This window comes from Onychomys torridus, chromosome 4 (genome assembly GCF_903995425.1).
Source record: "Onychomys torridus chromosome 4, mOncTor1.1, whole genome shotgun sequence".
NCBI lineage: Eukaryota > Metazoa > Chordata > Mammalia > Rodentia > Cricetidae > Onychomys > Onychomys torridus.
The window spans coordinates 92,293,806-92,312,499 of NC_050446.1; the positions used below are offsets into that span (position 1 = coordinate 92,293,806).

General features: G+C 43.1%; 1 protein-coding gene across 3 annotated transcripts in view; it reads right to left on the bottom strand.

Moving 5' to 3' along the window:
• Positions 1-2,668: 2,668 nt before the first annotated feature.
• The window catches only part of Fsip1 (fibrous sheath interacting protein 1), a 131,359-nt gene continuing 115,333 nt past the window's right edge, over positions 2,669-18,694 (bottom strand). The window contains exons 11-12 of one of the 3 annotated variants that reach the window (XM_036186406.1): positions 4,614-5,124; positions 2,669-2,778 (exon numbers count right to left, since the gene is read on the bottom strand). In XM_036186406.1, the coding sequence (XP_036042299.1) occupies positions 2,726-2,778; positions 4,614-5,124 (564 nt within the window). In that variant the 3' untranslated portion in view covers positions 2,669-2,725. Of the gene's footprint in view, positions 3,620-4,613; positions 5,125-18,694 lie in introns of all 3 variants that reach the window. The other 2 variants (XM_036186405.1, XM_036186404.1) reach the window with 2 other exon arrangements.

Sequence of the window (18,694 nt, forward strand, 5' to 3'; positions counted from 1 at the left end):
GGTGAAAGACAGCTTTGAAAATACTAGAAAAGACAGGCTGTGTGAGGTGGAATCCCCTCCCTGGCCAGCCTTCTCTACTGTTCTAAAGCCACTGACCTGGGTGGCATGATGACAAATATGAAGTGTCCCATCACCCTGCAGACCCACGTGACACAAGGAGAACTAGGATGTGGTGAGAAAATGATCTGAAAGTGAATACTATCTGAAATGTGGCATCATTTTCTCTCAGGTTGCTCCATATGTGGATTCCTGGAGGAGAATTCTATTTAATTTTTAGCAAAATGTTGCAGTAAGACTGATGGAGAATGCCAAGATGAGGCAGAAAAAGTGGCTGGGTCAGAGCTTTTAGGCCAGGCTTGTTCCATTTTACGCTAAGAACGACCTTCAAGTCAGTAGATTACACCAGATTAAAGACTTGTTAAAAACTAGAATTACATCATCAAGATGATAGATTTTGACTCATACAGGGGTTTATTGTCATGTGTTCTGGGACTGTTTGGCTGAAAGGCCATAAACTAGGTCCTGGAGAATTTACAACCAAGGTAGTATTGGTGGTTTACTAAAGGGTCCTGTCTAGAAAAACCATACTACAACCCCTAAATTCCTTCCTAAAGTGATCTCCCCCCTCCACATCTATAAGTTTTATTCTTGTTCTGGAGAAAACACCCCGCTTTACAGGAAGCCAGAGTGGCGTGGCGTGGCATGGCGAGGCTTGGTTTGGTTTTAAATCAGGAGACTGCCTGTTAAATTATACTGTATATCTTGCTTATGCACCCTTACCACTTTCAGCTGGCAAGCTGTGGAATGATGTTACTCCTTTTAATTAAAAAGTTCATTACCAAACGTCATGATTGCCTTCCCCTTACCCAACTTTGGCAATAGCCAGGTTCCTTATGCTTCAAACACCATCTGCAGAAGCATTCTGTAAAGTCATAGCCTGTGCAATTCCTGTAGAAATGGATTCTTTTGTGTTTCTCTATCACCTCCTCTCTTCCCTCTCCTCTCCTTTCTCTCGGCTTCTGTCGCTCCACTCCCCGCTTCCACACACATACCTCAAATACAAGAAAAGCATGGATGGAGAAAGTCGAAACGCCTCTGCAAGTCTGGTGGGCAATAATGGCTTCTCTGTCCCACTCCAAGTGCCCACCATGTCACCTCTGCCCTCTGGTTGTTCCCACCAAACTCTTCAGTACCCAGGAGTGCCACAAATCACTCTGGGAGAACCTAAGATTGTGATTTCTTTTTTAACTTTTACAAGCATCACACAGCAAAACTCAGGCATTACGATAAATCACACTGTAGCACATGAACATCAGTGTGTACCATTGTTATTTTAAATGGATGAACAGTAGGCTGTGGGTGAGGCTCGGTGGCAGAGTGCTTGACTAGCATGTGCAAGGCCCTGGGTTCAAGCCCCTGTACCTCAAAAACAAAATCAACAGAAATGGACAAGCAACACACTGAAACAGGAAGACAGGCTAAAGACACCCATAGGATGCAGATGCTTGAATAGCTATAGGATTCTTCATTCCAACAAGTCAGGAAAATATGTAAGCTATCATTAATGTCAAATAGGGCCAGCACACAAAGGTATGCTGACGAAATGAACAATACTGTACATGCAGTAACCCAAACTCTATTAAAGCCAGGGCCACAATAAGCATATTGTGAATTAGGAATGAACTAGACTTGCATCTATGAGGAAGCCAATTCCACACACACGTGAGGCCATAAAAGCTTCTTGCAAGGTCAGATTACAGACTCAGAACTGGACAAACAGTCCTACAGATTTTCTTTTAATAAGGTTCACCTTTATTTCCTGCATGCCAAAAGCCCACATTCCACAGGAACATAACAGACTGAGAGTAAGAAATAATCCATCACACTCCACTTTAAGAGAGATATCATCTGGCTCAGTGGTTAAGAATATTGGCTACCCCTCCAGAGGACCCAGGTTCAATTCCCAGCACCTACATGGCAGCTCACACCTGTCAGTAACTCCAGTTCCAGGGGATCTGACACCCTCACACAGGCATACATGCAGGCAAAATACCAATGTATATAAAATAAAAAGAAATAACTGTTTTTAAACGCATTTATTTTAAAAAAAGGAAGGAATAAAAAAGAAAGGGAGCCTCACTAACAAGGGGACAGACCCTGCTCCCCTTCCTTTGTTATGGGAACTCATGCCTCCCCAAGGCGAGCTGTACTTACTGACCAACAGCAGACAGGCACAAAGAAGGGAAATCAGAGGCACAACGGTGGCCACGTTTACCTGAATCAGATAGAGTGGAAACACCATGTAAGCCCAACACAGTGGGCTGGAGGGTCAGCTTAGTAACAGTGTCTGCCTCCGCTGCATAAGGCCCTAAATTCAATCCCCAGCACTGCCCCCAAAGAATCAAATATAGAACAATAAATTCATGTCCACTACACTTAACACAGCCTGTGTGTGTATATTACAATGTTGGTTTTTATAAAGCATCCTTGAGATTGTAACATTAGCGATACATTTGTAAACAAGTTTCCCATGAATTTCAAACATTTATACGCCAAGTTTCAAAATTATCAAAGGGATGAATGTAATCAGCAAAGAAGGGAATTCAAATGTTGAAATCATTTGAGAAATAGTCTCTATGATGCATTCATTGAACACAAAGAATTGGAGAAAAGAATATATAATGCAACTTGATTTCCAGCTTTCTTAAGCTTAAACCCCAGATCGTCATGCTTCATATTCTTCTGGTTCATCCACAGCATCTCCAGTCTCCTGTTCATCTGCTAACAAAATAATCTCAGTGATTATACAATCAGAAACATATGCATAATTAAGAAAAATCATCAATCAGAAGCACACACATAATTAAGAAAAATCATTCAGCCTATTAAGCATTAGGTATTTCATTCTGTTGTATAATACAATGACCACAGCCTATTTGCTATGATAGAACACTCACCACAACCTGCAGACAAGTCCACAGGGAAAAACAAGGTGTCTGTCTTCACTGGAGTTATAGTTCAGAAAACTACAGAGGCTGAAAGACTGAAGATTTAGGGGAAGACATCAAAATTACCTTTTTGCTTTCTACTAAGTTTCTGAGGAGTAGGCGGAAGCCAAAAGTAAATGCTCCATGGAGGACAGATGAAGCCAATCGCCTTTTTCCTCTTAAAAGAGAGGGGGAAGAATTGTTCCACCAATGGAGCATATTTTTCTACCTTCGATAGAAAAGTTAGCAAACAAGGTAGGACCACAGTGAAATCAAGTAAGAGAAGACAATAAAAGAGGAATCGGGGAAAGCTGTAGGACATGTGATTAAAAACTGTCTGTCAGTTCCTCAAAAGGTTACCATAGGCCTGGCAATTCCACTCCTAGGTATATGCCCAAGCTGGGGGTGGGGGGAGAAACCAGGACATAGAGGGAGCTGGGACAGATAAGGAAGGGACATGCATTCCCTGTGCTTTGTAAATTTGAGTCCTTCTCTTGTGCAGTGGTCAAATCCCACCCAGTGAAGAGCGGTTCACCCTTGGGGGCTGACCTTTAATTCCACCTCCCATCTCGCCAGCATTGACTGTTCCTTCTGTAATATTATCCAACTCAATATTGACTCCGATTTTGAGCCTAAGTGATTAAAAAAAACAGGAATCAGGAAAGAAATGAGAGTTAAGAGGGAAAGATGAAGAAATGAGTGTGGGGTTGTCAAAGTGCCTGGAAGTCAGGTAGAAACAAGGGACTAGGGTGTTAGTTCAAATTAAACCAATCATAGACCTCAAAGGGAATAGATAGAGACATATGATGATACATACATACATACACATACATACATACACAGACAGACATTAGATAGATAGATAGATAGATAGATAGATAGATAGATAGATAGATAGATGGATGGATGGATGGATGGATGGATGGATGGGTGGGTGGGTGGGTGGGTGGTGGGTGGGTGGGTGGGTGGGTGGGTGGGTGGATGGATGGATGGATGGATGGATGGATGGATGGATGGATGGATAGGTAGTAGACAGGCAGGCAGATAGACAGACAGATAATGGGCTTTAAAGTAGACATTAGAGATTAAAGTTTAAGCTGTTTAAATAGGCTCACAAATTATGACATCAATTTTTGACATGGATTAGTAATTTAATACTTGTTCATGTTAAAATCTACCCATAGCGACCCCTGTGCCACTATACTATTGTAAAATGCAAGGCTGAACCATGGCATCATATCTGGAAATGTAAGAGTGATCTGAGTAGGTATTTTACATCTGAGCATGGTATTTTACAAACCCATTCCCTGAAAGAAAATTTTAATCACTAAAGTTTAGAGGTTGAAATCTTTTTAAAGATTCAAAATACTTTCTCTTTTTCTCTAAAATCAATGTCTTCTGGATATCAGAATTATAATGAAGGATAATACACTCAGAAGAGTGTTAACCTCTCCTTGACCTCTTAAGAACATTGATAAATACGCACCTAGGTTTCCAACCTCCTAATGACAGCGCCTGGGCTTACATTAGATGTGCATCATTGCATTCTCATCGGTTTAACTCACAATATCTTTCTGTTGAGATGATTCTGAGAACTATTCACAAAACACATGCTCTCCAGCCTACCTACTGCTGGTTTCTCTGGATGGCTGAGTTTCAGCTGTTGGTCATCTGAGGAGGAGTCCACATTGATGTCATCCAGGGGATCATCCAAGAAAGGGGGCTTTTTTAGTCTTCCAATGCCAATGGTCTTTGACATAAAATAGTCTGCTGCATCATCGAAAGTCCCTTCCTTGGAGAACTGGAGGCATTTCATGGTCTCCACTTCAATGATGAGAGCTTCTGATTTGTAGTGCCCAGCCAAGGCTTTGGTGAGATAGGAGCCTACAGAAGACCCGCATCCCTCCTTCTCGGGCCTGTTTGCATTATCAAGCTGGGTTTTCTGGACCTTGGCTTCGGACTCATCTAGTAACGCACAGAGGGTGGGTGGGCAAAGCTGTGGGGGCCCAAGTGCTGTATCAACATCTTTGTCTTCTCTTTCAGAAGAAAGACCAAGAGGGGTGCATTTCTGTTGGGATACACACTCATCCAGGAGACACTTGAGCTGTTCCTCAGAGAGACGTAATGTGGAGTTTAGCTGAGGAAACAGATCAAAAGTTTTCATAGTCAGTTGGCTGATTAAATATGTTTATTCTGGGTAAACTTCCAGGAATACAGTAGAACTTCAAGTGTCAGGAAAGCCCACACCCAATACATGCAACCAGGAAACTAAGTTGTTTTCAAGGGTCCAAAGCTGTAGGACGCTAAACAGTAACCTACAGAATAGATTTAGAATCAACTGTACACAGTAATCTGGAGGAGGTAATCATATAACACAGATAAGAATGAACCACTGTACCATCCACTAGCACCCTCCTAAGCCAGAGAGACGATGGGAGTCATAGATGAAGTCTCTTCCACTGGGTCATAAGGGAAGGAATCCTTCCATAATTTCCAGTCTGAATTCCTGTCTCCACCCAGTCCTCAGTGGAAGCCACATGCAACTCAATTCTGAAACTTGGGGAAACAAGGACCAATGGCAGCTGCCCCCCCGGAATTCACCACTCATGTGTCTGTCCACAGCTCTCAGTAGACAATGCTGCTGAGGACAGAAAAGGAAGGCTGAAGGTGTGGCCCAACCTGAGATGTGTAACTGCTTCAAAGCATGGGCCTAGGCAGAGAGCAGGGGCATTCCAAGAGCAATGCATCCGGGTAGAAAGATTTGATCACATGGATTCAATCTCCATTTGTAAAGATTATCCAGCACTGAGTGTTTTAAACAAGACATGAATTTAAAAACACTTTTTTTTTTCCAGTCACGTGCCACCACACCTGATTTATACCACAGAGACTTGAACCCAGGATTCTGTGTATGGTAGGCAAGCTATTCTACCAACTGAGTTAAGAGTGGCTGGTGTGTATTGACTAGATGTGTGAAACTGTCTAAAAACAAATGTAATTAACATTAAAAACCCACATTTTTCTTCCAGTGATGTTCTGAGGAAACTCAAAAATGAATCAGTTCAGAAAAGAATGGTTTTCCTTCATTGAAACACAATAAAGAAGTGCCCTCCTCCAGTAAGGACGTGGAGGAAAACACTAATTGCCTGCTTGACAACAACAAGGCCCCATAAGAAAGCTTAATCATCAAATGCAATGGCCATAACTTCTACCTCAGCAATACTCTTCACCCACTGTGAAAATACACAAAGCAGGGATGAGAGATATAGTTCAGTGGGAAAGTATCTGTCTAGCTTGTACAAGGCCCTGAGTTCAATCCCTAATAACACACACACACACACACACACACACACACACACACACACACACACACCAAAACCAGAAGACAGCAGCTAAATATTCTGTATGTGCTGTATATGTAAATGTACTGGCTGTTCTGGCTATTACTGGGACAAGCATAACTAACTTCCTACTCTTTCATACCCGACTGCTTCTCAGGCAGCTAACAAACCATATAGTAAGACAAGTTTTACATCATGCTTTTAAAATATGTCATATGTTCTATTGAACTAATCTGTAAAACTCCCATCATCTCTCTGGCTTAGGAGGGTACTAGTGGATGGTACAGTGGTTCATTTTTATCTGTGTTATATGATTACCTCCTCCAGATTACTGTGTACAGTTGATTCAGGCATGGTTACATATGTCTTTAATCCCAGCATTCAGAAAGGCAGAGGCAGGGGGATCTCTGTGAGTCCAAGGCCAGCTTGGTCTACATAGTGAGTTCTAGGCCAGCCAGAGTTACATGGTACGACCCTGTCTCAAACAAAAAAATTTTAATAAAATAAAAACTCAGTGGCAACCACCACTGTGAGTTTGACAATAATAAGAAACTGACTGTCTAGAGATTTTCTTAGTGATAATCTGGAATACAATTCTGATAGCTTAACCTGAAGTTAATATACATGTTCAACATTCAACAATAGGAGTTGAATCGTCAGTAGCAAATCCTACTTTTAATAAACAACTTCCAGGATCCAGATGTGGCACTGGTCCCATTTTGAGAGCATTTCCTTCACCCTACTACATAAATCTAATCGACTGGACAGCAAAGGCAGTTGTAGCGCTGCAGTAGGTGCTCGAAATCCACCTGCCCATGCTGCTTATATAAAATTATTTGGAGGGGGACTACCAGCTGGGTCTAGAAAGAAGACACTACACACACATCCTCACTGAATGTTGTCACTATGAAACTGTCAGACAACAGAACAGGCCTCCAATGGAGCAGGAGAAGAAAAGACTGTGGAAGCCGGGTCTCTGGGGTAACAGGGAGGGGGAATTGGTAAGTAATCTGCTATCTCTGGCTGCTTCCAAGAGTAACACTGATAGGCTAGAAGCCTGGAAATTCTGATGGTGAATCTGAATAGATACCCAGAAGAATAAAGCAATTATGAACTCTAGGAGGAAAGCAAAACATCTTATAAAAATGATGGTTTTAGGGTCAAACATACACAGAGGAGGGTAAAGAGTGAGAAGTAAACAAAAGAAAGGACAAAGACCTTAGAAATGGGGAGATGAAGATGATGAAGATGCTCTCTCAACTAACGTCTTTGAAATGATTTTTTTTTATAAACAACTAATATTTTTAAAAGAGATAAAGAGCAGAGGTCTGCTGGGGGCAGGTTATACTTTATGTGCAAGGCTCTGGGATCAGTCCTCAGTGTCACCAAAATGTAAAGAAAAGCAAAAGTGAATGAAGAAACACTTCCTGTTGACACAGGAGAGCAGCCTGGCTATGGGCACAAAACACTTTTAAAGGCAGAACTTGCATTCTTTAGCCTCTCCACACCACAGGGGTGAGCTGCTGGGACTTTTTCCTCTCAAAACATTACCAGTGAAAGTGAGTTGAATATAGTCATCTTGAAAAATTAAGTTAGTTCAGTGTTTCTGGGTGGCAGTGTAGATCAGAAAATGCCACGTGACCCACTTTTCTCATCTTGTGGTTCCCAACAGAGCCTTGCCCACAGAAAAACTCAATAAATGGCTATGGTGGAAATCAATTAAGTGAGGGAGGTCCAGGGTGCTTGGGAAAGTCCTTTACCGCATAAGCTGCCCACAGGTAACAGACAGGACTCTACTCAGGCTCTATGCAGCCATCCCCGACCATGATGGCCAAGGCTTCATTCAGATTGCTCATGACACTCTTGAGCTGGTGAGCTCCATGACTAAGCCATTCCGTGTAAGAAGTCCAGGAACCTGTTCAAGCATTCACGTCCGTGTCAGCTGATTCCCACACTCTCATAAACCAGTTACTCTTACCATTCCTGTCCATCCAGAGCATCCGGGCTTCATTTGCTACAACTGACAGCAAAAGCCCCTCTTCCCGTCTTCATTTCAGCTGCCCTTTTATGGGTCCTCTTCCCTTTGATTTTTTTACAAGTATATACCATACTCTGAGGACATTTCCCATATGACTCCTCTCTCCTTCCAATTAGCCCCTTTGTTCCCCTAAGCTGTTTTACTTCTACTTTTATATCATAGCTGTGTGTGTGTGTGTGTGTGTGTGTCTGTCTGTCTGTCTGTCTGTCTGTCTGTCTGTCTTTCTTTCTGTCTGTGTAAGAGCCACAGTTAGAGAAAACCAACCAATAGTTGTCTGTCTGAGACAGGCTTAATTCACTCCATACAATTATCTCCAGTTGCATCCATTTTCCTGCAAACAATACAGCTTCGTTCTTTATGTTTTTTTTAAAGCCCTACTAAATATGCACAAATTTTCCTTACCCAGTCCCCTGTTGCTGGACACCTTGGTTGGCTCATAACTTAGCTACTGTGAGCAATACCATAATAAACACTGCTGTGTGAGTATCTCTGTGATACATTAAGTTGGATTCCTCTGGCTAAGTACCCAGGAATATGTGACTTGAGTCATATGGAATATCTGTTTTGAGAAACCTCCATGCTGACTTTCACAGTGGCCACACCAATTTAGCTCTGCACCAGCAGTGCCTAAGGTTCTCTTCAGTCCACATCCACCAGCATTGACTCCTGCTGATTTTCTTACATGTCTGTCCTTCTAGCGGGGTGGGATGGGACCTCGACGTAGTTTTGATTTGTATTCCTGTAAAGGTGCATTGTTAGCGAGGTAGAACATTTGTTCATGTTCATTCTGTTTCATCTTCTGAGAACTGTCTGTTCATTTCCTTAGCCCATCTTTTGGCTAGGCTGTTCGATTTGTTGTTGTTTTGTTCTGGAGTTCTTTGTGTATTCTAATACTAATGCTCTGTCAAATATGTAGCCACTGAAGAGACCCTCCCAGTCTGTGGGCTGTCTCTTCCCTCAACGTTTTCCTTTGCCACACAGCTTTCGTTTCATGGGATCCCACTGATTGTTGAGCAACTAGAGTCCTGGTGAGAAAGCACTTGCCTGTGCTAGTATCTTGCACTTTCCTGCTGTTTTCCTCTAGTTTCAGAGTTTGCGGGCTTGCATTAAGGCACTAGATTCTTTTAGAGTTGAATTTCGTGCAAGGCAGGAAACAGCAGGATATCATTTTCTTCTACATGTGGCTATCCAATCTAGTACTGTTTCTCAGTTAGTACAGCACTGGCTACAGGTTTGTCATGATATGCTTTATTTTGAGATGCATTCCTTCTAGTTCTTGTCTTTTACCATGAAGAGTTGTTGGATTTTGTCAAGAAGCCTTTCTGCATATCTCAGTGGTCATGTGATTTACTTCAGATGACTTCTATGACATATTACATTTACTGATCTGCATATGTTGACCCACCCTTGCATCCCTGGGATGAAAGCAGCATCACTGCAGTGAATGGCATTTTTGATGTGTTCCTGAATTTAGTCTGCTGGCATTTTACTGGTGATTTTTGCATCTGTGTACTCCATGAGATAATCAAACACAGAGTGTTGTCAAACTGTGCTTACAAAGTCAGATTCATCCTGAATCTGTGGACACCATCGGTCCACACTTTTACTTGTGTATTTATCTGTTCTTGGTGTCAGGATGATGCTGACCTTGTAAGCAGAGTTTGACAGAACTCCATCTTTCATTATTTCACAGAGCAGTTTGAGAATGGCTGGTGAAAGTTCATCTTTAACAGTCTGGTAGGATTCAGCAGCAAATCTCTCTGGGCCTTCACTTTGTCTAGGTGGAAAATTTTATATTACTGTTCCAATCTCTTTGCTTGTTATAGGTCTGCTATTAATTATCTCATCTTTTAGATTTAATGATTTAGTACACTGTAAGTTTTTAATTTATATCCTGATAGTTTTCTGAATTTTACTGGTATGTATTGTAAGGCCTGCCTTTACATCTCTAATTTTATTGGTTTGGGTCTCTCTTTCATTTTGGTTAAGAGTTTGTTGATCTTGGTCATCTTTCCAAGAAGCAATTTTTCATTTCATTGATTCAGGAATTCTCTTTTTTCATTCCTAGTCCATTAATTTCCGCCCTGAGCTTATTTCTCTCACTGCTTGGGGTTTGGCTTGCTCTTATTTTCCCAGGGCCCTGATGTACAATGCTAGTTATTTACCTTAGATCTGATTTCTTTGTGTGCACTTAGAAATATAAAGTTCTGGGAGGATTGCTTTCGTGGTATCCATATGTTTTGGTATGTATGCTTTCATTTTCAGTCAACTCTAGGAACTTTATTGCCTTCTTGACTCATTCAAGAACCTGTTTATTGTTCAGTAGTGAAATGTTTAATCTCCTTGAGTTTCTGCACATTCTGTAGCTTCTTTGCTATTGATTTCTAGATTTGGTCCACTGCAGTCAGAGAGAAGACAGGAGTTATTAAGGTTTTCTTATGCTTGTTAAGATTTGCTTTGTGTCCGGTTACCTGATCTGTTTGGAGAAGTTCTATGGACTACTAAGAAGAATGTGTATTCTTTAGCTGTCTCGTTTAACTCAGAGATGTTCTTTTGTTTTGAACATTCTTTCTTTATTAGCCAATGTACATACAGAAAATAATCAGAGTAAATGGATTGGATTTTGCTTCATCAGTAAAATCATATAACACGTGTAGGATTAATTCCAGGCACCTTCCTGGTCTTACTGACACCATCTGATGTCTTGCAAAACAGTAACAATTAGCATTTTCTAAGTACTTACTCTAGGCCAGATATTGCCTTATGCATGTTATATGCATTGATTCCTTTAATCTTGGTAGTGATCACTCTTATTATTATTCTCACTTTATATATACAGAAAATGAGGCACCAATAAATTAAATAATGTCCAATGTCTACAGCTGCCCAATAGTAGAGTTGGAGTTTGCTGAACACAGATGGTTTGGGTTCACAGTCTGACTGGGAGTCACTGTAAATAATGTCTCTCTTTCATTCTCCAAGTGTCTTCTTCCAAGTTGATGTTCTTTTCTATCCATCTTCACAAGGAAAAAAAAAAAAAACAAAACTCTTCCACAGAGCATTTCACTTGACTTTCAATCTTTGGCCTAGGCTTGATTTATGTTTTTGATTAACACAGTGTCCTTTCTTTTAACTCATTAAGAAAAAAAAAAAACACTACTGCCAAAGCTCCATTCTCAGGGTGCCCACTGTTCACACTTCTCCATCCAGATAACGCCACTTTGGGTATAGGAGTTAAATCTGATTCAGGGGAAACTTTCAATTGCTGGAGATGAAGCAGATGTGAATTGTTTCATTCCCATCCTTACCCCTCCTCCTGTGCTCAACATCTACAGTTTCCCCAGCCATAAAAATCTCTAATTATTTGGGCATCGGATTTGTTGACAGAGCCATTGAGATTAGGTGTGTAAAGCAAACAGCCGTAAAATCCACCATTACAAGCTTGCAGAAGCAATCTGGGGCTTTGGTGTGAGCTTAAGTTGCCAGGCATCTTTTCCTCAACAGAGTTTCTAAAGAACACCATATAAAAACCAATTCCATATCTCAGGGGAGAATGGGTGGGCAGACAGAGTGTCCTAAATACTCAACCACAACAGCAAAGGTAAAAGGTTTTCATTTAAAACTACTTCTACTTCAAAACAAACAACTAGAAAACATTCCACTCTTGGCTTAGCTACCAAGATGTAAGTTTACAAATCTCTGAAATCACTACTGGCAACACACAGGTAGTAGTTTATTTTAGTCACAGTTTAAGGAGTATAATCAATAGAAACATTTTATTTTTAAAAAGGCTGGGGGTGGCTAGAGAGATGGCTCAGCACTTAAGAGCATGTACTGATCTAAAGAACTTGAGTTCAGATCCCAGTACCCATGTTTCTTGGCTCACAGCCACCTGTAACTCCAGCTCCAAGGACTCAAAAGCCTTCTTCTGGCCTCTGTGCATGCTCGAACATACACATACACACCACACACACACACACACACACACACACACACACACACACAGAGAGAGAGAGAGAGAGAGAGAGAGAGAGAGAGAGAGAGAGAGCATTCATTCACACAGGCATACACATAAAAAATAAATTGGAAAAGGAATGGGTGACGAAGTCACAGGTATGGCATCTAAGAGGTCATTTAATGGACAGCAAGAGGAAGAAATGAAGTTCAACAGGCTGTCTGGAGTCCAGAGCTGAGCTACTGGGAGCTCCATCAAGGGTTCATCACTCTCTTTCTGGCCCATGTCTCTTAATGTACCCCTTCTAGATGCATCCTCCTCTCTGCCAAGCAGCCTCTCTATAACACCACTCACCAGTACAACTGGTGCCCACCAGTGAGTATGGACACTTTGACCTTTAGATCCAATTTTCAACAAGGTATCTTTACCATGATTGTCAAGTTGATGGACCTACTGTATCAAGTTCAAGTGTCCGCCGTTAGCCTAATCACCTGTAGTGGGGCTCACATAGTATAAACATGGCCATCAAGTCAATGCTTCTGGCAGAACTGTGGGTAGGAATGATTTCCCAAGAGTAGGCATAAGCGGGGCAGGAGATACAGCCCAAATCTATCATGTTGATGAACAACAATTGTTGTGAAAGGACTTGCCACTTAGTGTGGCTTCTTCAGTAAGTTAAAGGGTTATCTGTCAAGGTGTTTCACAGCATCACCAACCTCACTAAATCTGAGTACTCGCCAAATAGTTAACTACAGTATAAAATGTAACTGCTTGTTGGGAGACACTCATTTGCGCTTAGGTGTGGTGACGCCTCCCTGGAATCCTAGCAGTCAGAAAGCTGGGCTGAAGAGACTGCAAGTTGGAGGACATCCTGGACCACAAAGTAAGACAGATAGAAGGAAGGAAGGCATTCCCTTGTTGGCAAAATTAAAAGGCATTTTAGGTGGAACAGAGAGCGCAATGTGAAGTCAAAATGGGGCCGAACACTTAAAAAGTTCCCATCATTTCTTTTAATCTTTTTAGTCAAGTTAAACAGATCTTAAGAGCTTGGCTACAAAATAATTTGCGTTCATTTTAACATATGCCCCAGATAAACTAAGGATTCAAGAGGGGATGAGCTCTCCTCCTTCCCCTGGCTCCTTCCCTCCATATCCTACTCACTCTCCTGTGACAGGAATTCTAAACCGTCTTTATCAAAACCCAGAACCAGATATTGGTAAATGTTGGAAAATCAGAGAGACAAAGGAACAAGCCATTGCCACATCTCACCTCACCTCATAGACTTCTAGCCGAATGAGCCTCCTCAACCAAAAAGGCTCCAGCTGAAAGGGAGGCTTCTGCCGAAAAGCCTTTAGTTCCTGTCTCCTCATGCCTTGTATTCCTTTCTCTGCCCAGCCATCAGTTTCTGGGATTAAAGGTTTGTGTACTTTCCAGTACTGGATTAAAAATGTGTGCCACCACTGCCTGGCTGTTTTCCCTCACAGACTGAGTCAATCTCATGTAGTCCAGGGTGGCTCTGGATCTCTGCCTCTTGAGTGCTAGGATTAAAGGTATGTGCCAACAATGCCTGGCCTCTGTGTTTAACCTAGTGACTTGTTCTGTTCTCTGATCTTCAGGCAAATTTTATTAGGGTGCACAATCTATCACCACACTCTCCTCTCCTACCTTCCTCTCTTGCCCTGGGGCTTCCCCAGTCACATAAAGGTGGATCTGACAACATACTGTTGCTAGGAGGTGTTCTTTGGAACAGAGAAGATCTGCTGTGTTTTTAATCAAAAATAGAAGGTCTCTGGACAGAAGAGAGCCTGAATTGTAGTCACAAGGAAAGCAAGGGTCTGTGCCAGAGAAACTGAAAATCTCGAGGCGTGAGGGATGAGGGCAAGGCCATGAACAGCAAAATGAGTCAGTCCCAGGTTAGAAGCTGGGAGAATTGGAAGAGAGAAAACCACTGAGTCTGTTGAAGGGCAAGACAAACAGCCCTAAAAAGAGGCAGTGGATTTTGTGGTAATGTTGACATAATTAGAAAGATGTGGATACTCATGGGAGAGAGAAAAAACAACCTGATTTCTAGCAGGGTGGCTGGTCATAGGGCGTCCTGATTTCTCTATTTTGTGGGACAACTGTAATTGGAGGATTTCAGGTGATTGCTGCTTCCAATAATAGATACAGTTGGATCAGGTCCCCTTTGTTCTGGGCAAGTCACTGAAATAGCCTTTATCACACAACTATCACTTCCCCTTCCTGAAACCGGGCCAGGCCTCTAGTTCTACAGAAAAGGGCATCTGACCACCCTACTCCATTTTCCCAGAAAAAAGGGTTGGCTGGGGCATGAGGTATGCAAATTTGCAAAAACAAGTGAAAGGGGGTTCCAGGTTGAGTAGCAGTTCAGATCATAAAGGACTAGATGACTTCTCCATACCTTACCCCAGGAAAGAATATCCAGTATGTCACTCCCACAATTCACTAGGCTTGTTTGACTTCCTGCCCTGTGTGAGATATGAGAATCATTTGTATGGTTGAAGGCCTTCCATACTCAAAGTGTATGCTTAGTTTTATTAAATACAAATAAGATGAGTTAAGGGAGGTCATGATTGGGAGCAGAAGTCAAAAAGTCCATTAGCCAATTGTCTTAACTGTGGACAGAGCCAATCTTGCCTCACTCCATCTAGGAGTCAGCTGTGTAGTGAGTTAAATTGGAATTACTATGTGTCACTGACCCCTCAGGAGCCTCTCTAGCTCACAAGGGCTGTCTCTCTACAACCCATTACCTTATCCTTGTCATTACCCAAACTTTGAACCAAAACTACAGTACCATTAAAACACTGTCCCTAAGATCTTTAACAATGGTTTCTTAGTTGGTCTGAGATGGCTGCAGAAGAACTCATCTAAGGCCAGGTCAGATCAATAAGGGTTGAGTGATAATAAATAATAAATGATGTCCACTCACATCTAGCCAAGAATGGCACTAAGGAGTCTGTTTATTGGTACAAAATCAAGGTAGAGACAAAGTAGTGGTACCTGGTCTCATACAACCTGTCAAGAGCTTGAATGAGGACTTGACTCAGGACCATAAATACTCCTGATTTCCAGAGATAGGACTACAATATGTGATCAGTTCACATTCATAGCTACCCCAAGGATGATTCCTGTAGCTTGTGAGATGATTTATATTGATGTCCCTCCTCCATAAGAGAGAACACTCACCTGGACCCCACCCACACAAGAAACAATGTTCAACCTCAGGAACTAGAAAGAGGTGTTGAGCAATCTCTTGCATGATCAAGAAATTTCCTCACAGCACCATGTCCAGGAGCAAAGCTGTCCTGCCGCTGAAACACTCCAGTGTGAGGAAACCCAGTTTGTCCATCACCTAGATCTGCACATGAGTGATAGCCAATAGCAAGAGAACACATACTAGAGACAGTGGTTCTCAACCTTCCTGATGCTGCAACCCTCTAATACAGCTCCTCATGGTGTGGTGACCCCCAGACATAAAATCACTTTCATTGCTATTTCAGAACTGTAATTTTGCCACTGTTATGAATAGTAATGTAAATATTTTTGGAGAAAGAAGTTTGCCAAAGGGGTCTTGACCCACAAGTTGAGAACCACTCACTGTACTAGTACTGCACTAGAGGCCCAGCTAAGCCAAAGGAGTGGAAGCAAGTGGGTCAGTTCCTTGCCCCAGCAGGTGGTCACTCCTATGGGATGCCCCTAGAGATGCTGCCAACATTAAAACATCAGTCACACTTGCCTGCTAGCACTGACCAGATCAGTAACACCTGCTTCCGTTTCTTAGCTGTATCCTCGAATAATTAAGTGGTGACAGCCCAAGCATTTCCCCAAGTTCTGCTGTTCCCAACTAAGACAAGAAGCAACAGCTTCCTCGTCCTGGCAAGACTCTGAGCGTGCCAGCTTGGCCCGTTGGGTGGGACTGGGGGCACAGCACCAGTGAACCCCACCCACCGTCTGAAAATTGGTCCACGAGGCTCCCAGAGCTGTGCTCACTGTGTACAGGGATCGCAGAGCTATGGCCAGTACCACCATAACCACTGAAAACAAAGTGGGACTTGAGGATCCCTGGGGTTTGGGGCTTAACAGCTGACTTCTATTGTCAGTGCTGAGACCTGAGTGTCAGAGCATGATCCAAAGGGCAGGACGGAAGGAGAAATGTCTTTGGAAACTTGGGAGGACATTTACCCAGAGCAGCCAGAAGGAGCATAGAGGGAGCATATGAACTGAGCCAGGGAAGAAAGCCGAAATCACAGCTAAGCAGACAGAGAATGACTGGCGTGAGGTGCAGGAGACACCACACAGTGCTGCTCAGCTACTAAGGTTCATCCACTGCAAAGACAGGAGGGCTCCGTGCCTCGGGCAGGCAGAGCACAAGACTAGGCCTGATGGGGGTTAAGCAGAAGCAGACCCTGACCGCCCCTGAGGAATCAGAGCAAGACCAGGCAAGCCAGGCAAACACATGGCATTCCTCCGCATCTCAGATGTGTCTCCAGCACCCTTTCTCCACGCTGTTTTCTGTGCTGTGTACGTTCCCACGGCCACGTGGGAAAGGGCCCTGGGGGAAATGTTCCCTAGGCTTGCATATTATCTTTCTAGAAACTATTGTTTTCTCCCCAGAGGGATAGGAAATGCATTCAGCAGTAGCATAGAATAGCAGGGGGAAGCTGGTATCTCTAAGTTTAAATCTGCCCTCTTTTTCCTTCGCTTTTTTAAAACTGGACAAATCACAGAACCTCCCGCTCAGACTTCTAACTGATAAAAATGCTAGCATCTAGCTGGCTCCAAAGTAGCAGTTTAAGAAACACTGACAAGGAAGCATCTGCACTGAGCCAGCTAGGCATCCATAAAGCTGCTCGGGGTGTAAGCCCGATGCGGAAGATGCGCAATGTTAGTTAGCCACCACCGCTAACGGGTGAGCATGCAGCCTTCTCTGTAGCTGACAGCAGCAACTGCTATAGGAGCTTTCTCAGGAAGCTGCCGGCTGAAGTTTGAACTGTCCAAGTTCAACTGGCCCTTAGCTTTGAGGGTCTCTCTGGGGTACCAAGAATGAAGCTTTAGAGATAATCTCACAGCACTTTGCAATGAGTAGATTGCCACGGATCCTAATGGATTTGAGAGGCTAGGGCCTACAGAGACCATTAGATGCTGGGAGGGAGCCAACACGGGACAAAGGAAGAGTGTGACTCTGCCAGCTTACTGTGAGGCTGACTACATCTCCAGTACCAGAAAATACCAAAGCAAGTAACCAGAAAGTGGCTGGTTTCAAGATACTTTTACCTTTGTTCAAAATAATGAGATTTCTGTGTGAGTACGTGGGGGTTGGGGTGTAGGTAACAGATGTCTCTTGCTCCACCCACACAGACATCCACTGCCCCTTTCCCCTGTCCAGACTCTAAGGCAGTGGTTCTCAACCTGTGGGTTGCAACCCCTTTGGGGGTCGAATATCGGATAACCTGCATATCAGATATTTACATTATGATTCATTACAGTAGCAAAATTACAGTTCTGAAGTAGCAATGAAATAATTTTGTGGTTGGAAGTCACCACAACATGTGGAACTTTATTAAAAGGCCACAGCATTAGGAAAGTCGAGAACCACTGCTCTAAGGCATCAGAATGCCTCCTGCTGTCCTCTCCTGCCTCTCCATCTAGGCACACCCTCCCCATGAAATATACTCTGCCCAAAACCTCAAAGCATTTCCTAGTGCCTCACCTCAGAGCCTATCTGTCCTAACATGTGCTTCCCCGTTACACTCCTGAGACCTCAATATATAACTCTTTCAAGGAATAACTCGAATTTGGAGGAGCTCTTTTGAATCAGAATGACGTAACCCAGAGCCCTGATTCTAGGAAGTCCAGAATCCAGGCCCACGGCCAGATGGCAGAAAACTATTTGGAAGACATCCATCCCTTTCAGCACTTCAAATCAGGCCACACCAGGCAGAGTTAGTCCTAGCCAGTTGGACAAACCATCGGTCCTGTCAAGTTGCATCAGCTTTGATGTCCCTGCTGGTTATGAACCTCGCACCATAGAGCTAACCTCACATTGAATTTGTTGATGAAGGAGAGCCATTCCTGATCACAAACAAGTGACCTGTAGCGTTTCCCAGGGTTGAAGTGCTCCCGCAGCCCTGCCCTGTCTAGACATGTATCTGAAGCATCTAATTACCCCGTGCCTTCCGTACAGCACACAAAGCCTGACACAAACACAGCACTCCCATTAATAGCGCTGCTCAGTGAACTGTCCCTTCACATTTCCAGTCTCAAAGTGAGATCGTGGCCACCAGGAATGATACACTGTGGGGAGCACGCTCCGAGCTATGCTGTCACCCAATTCCTGGAAGCTAAATTCTCTGGC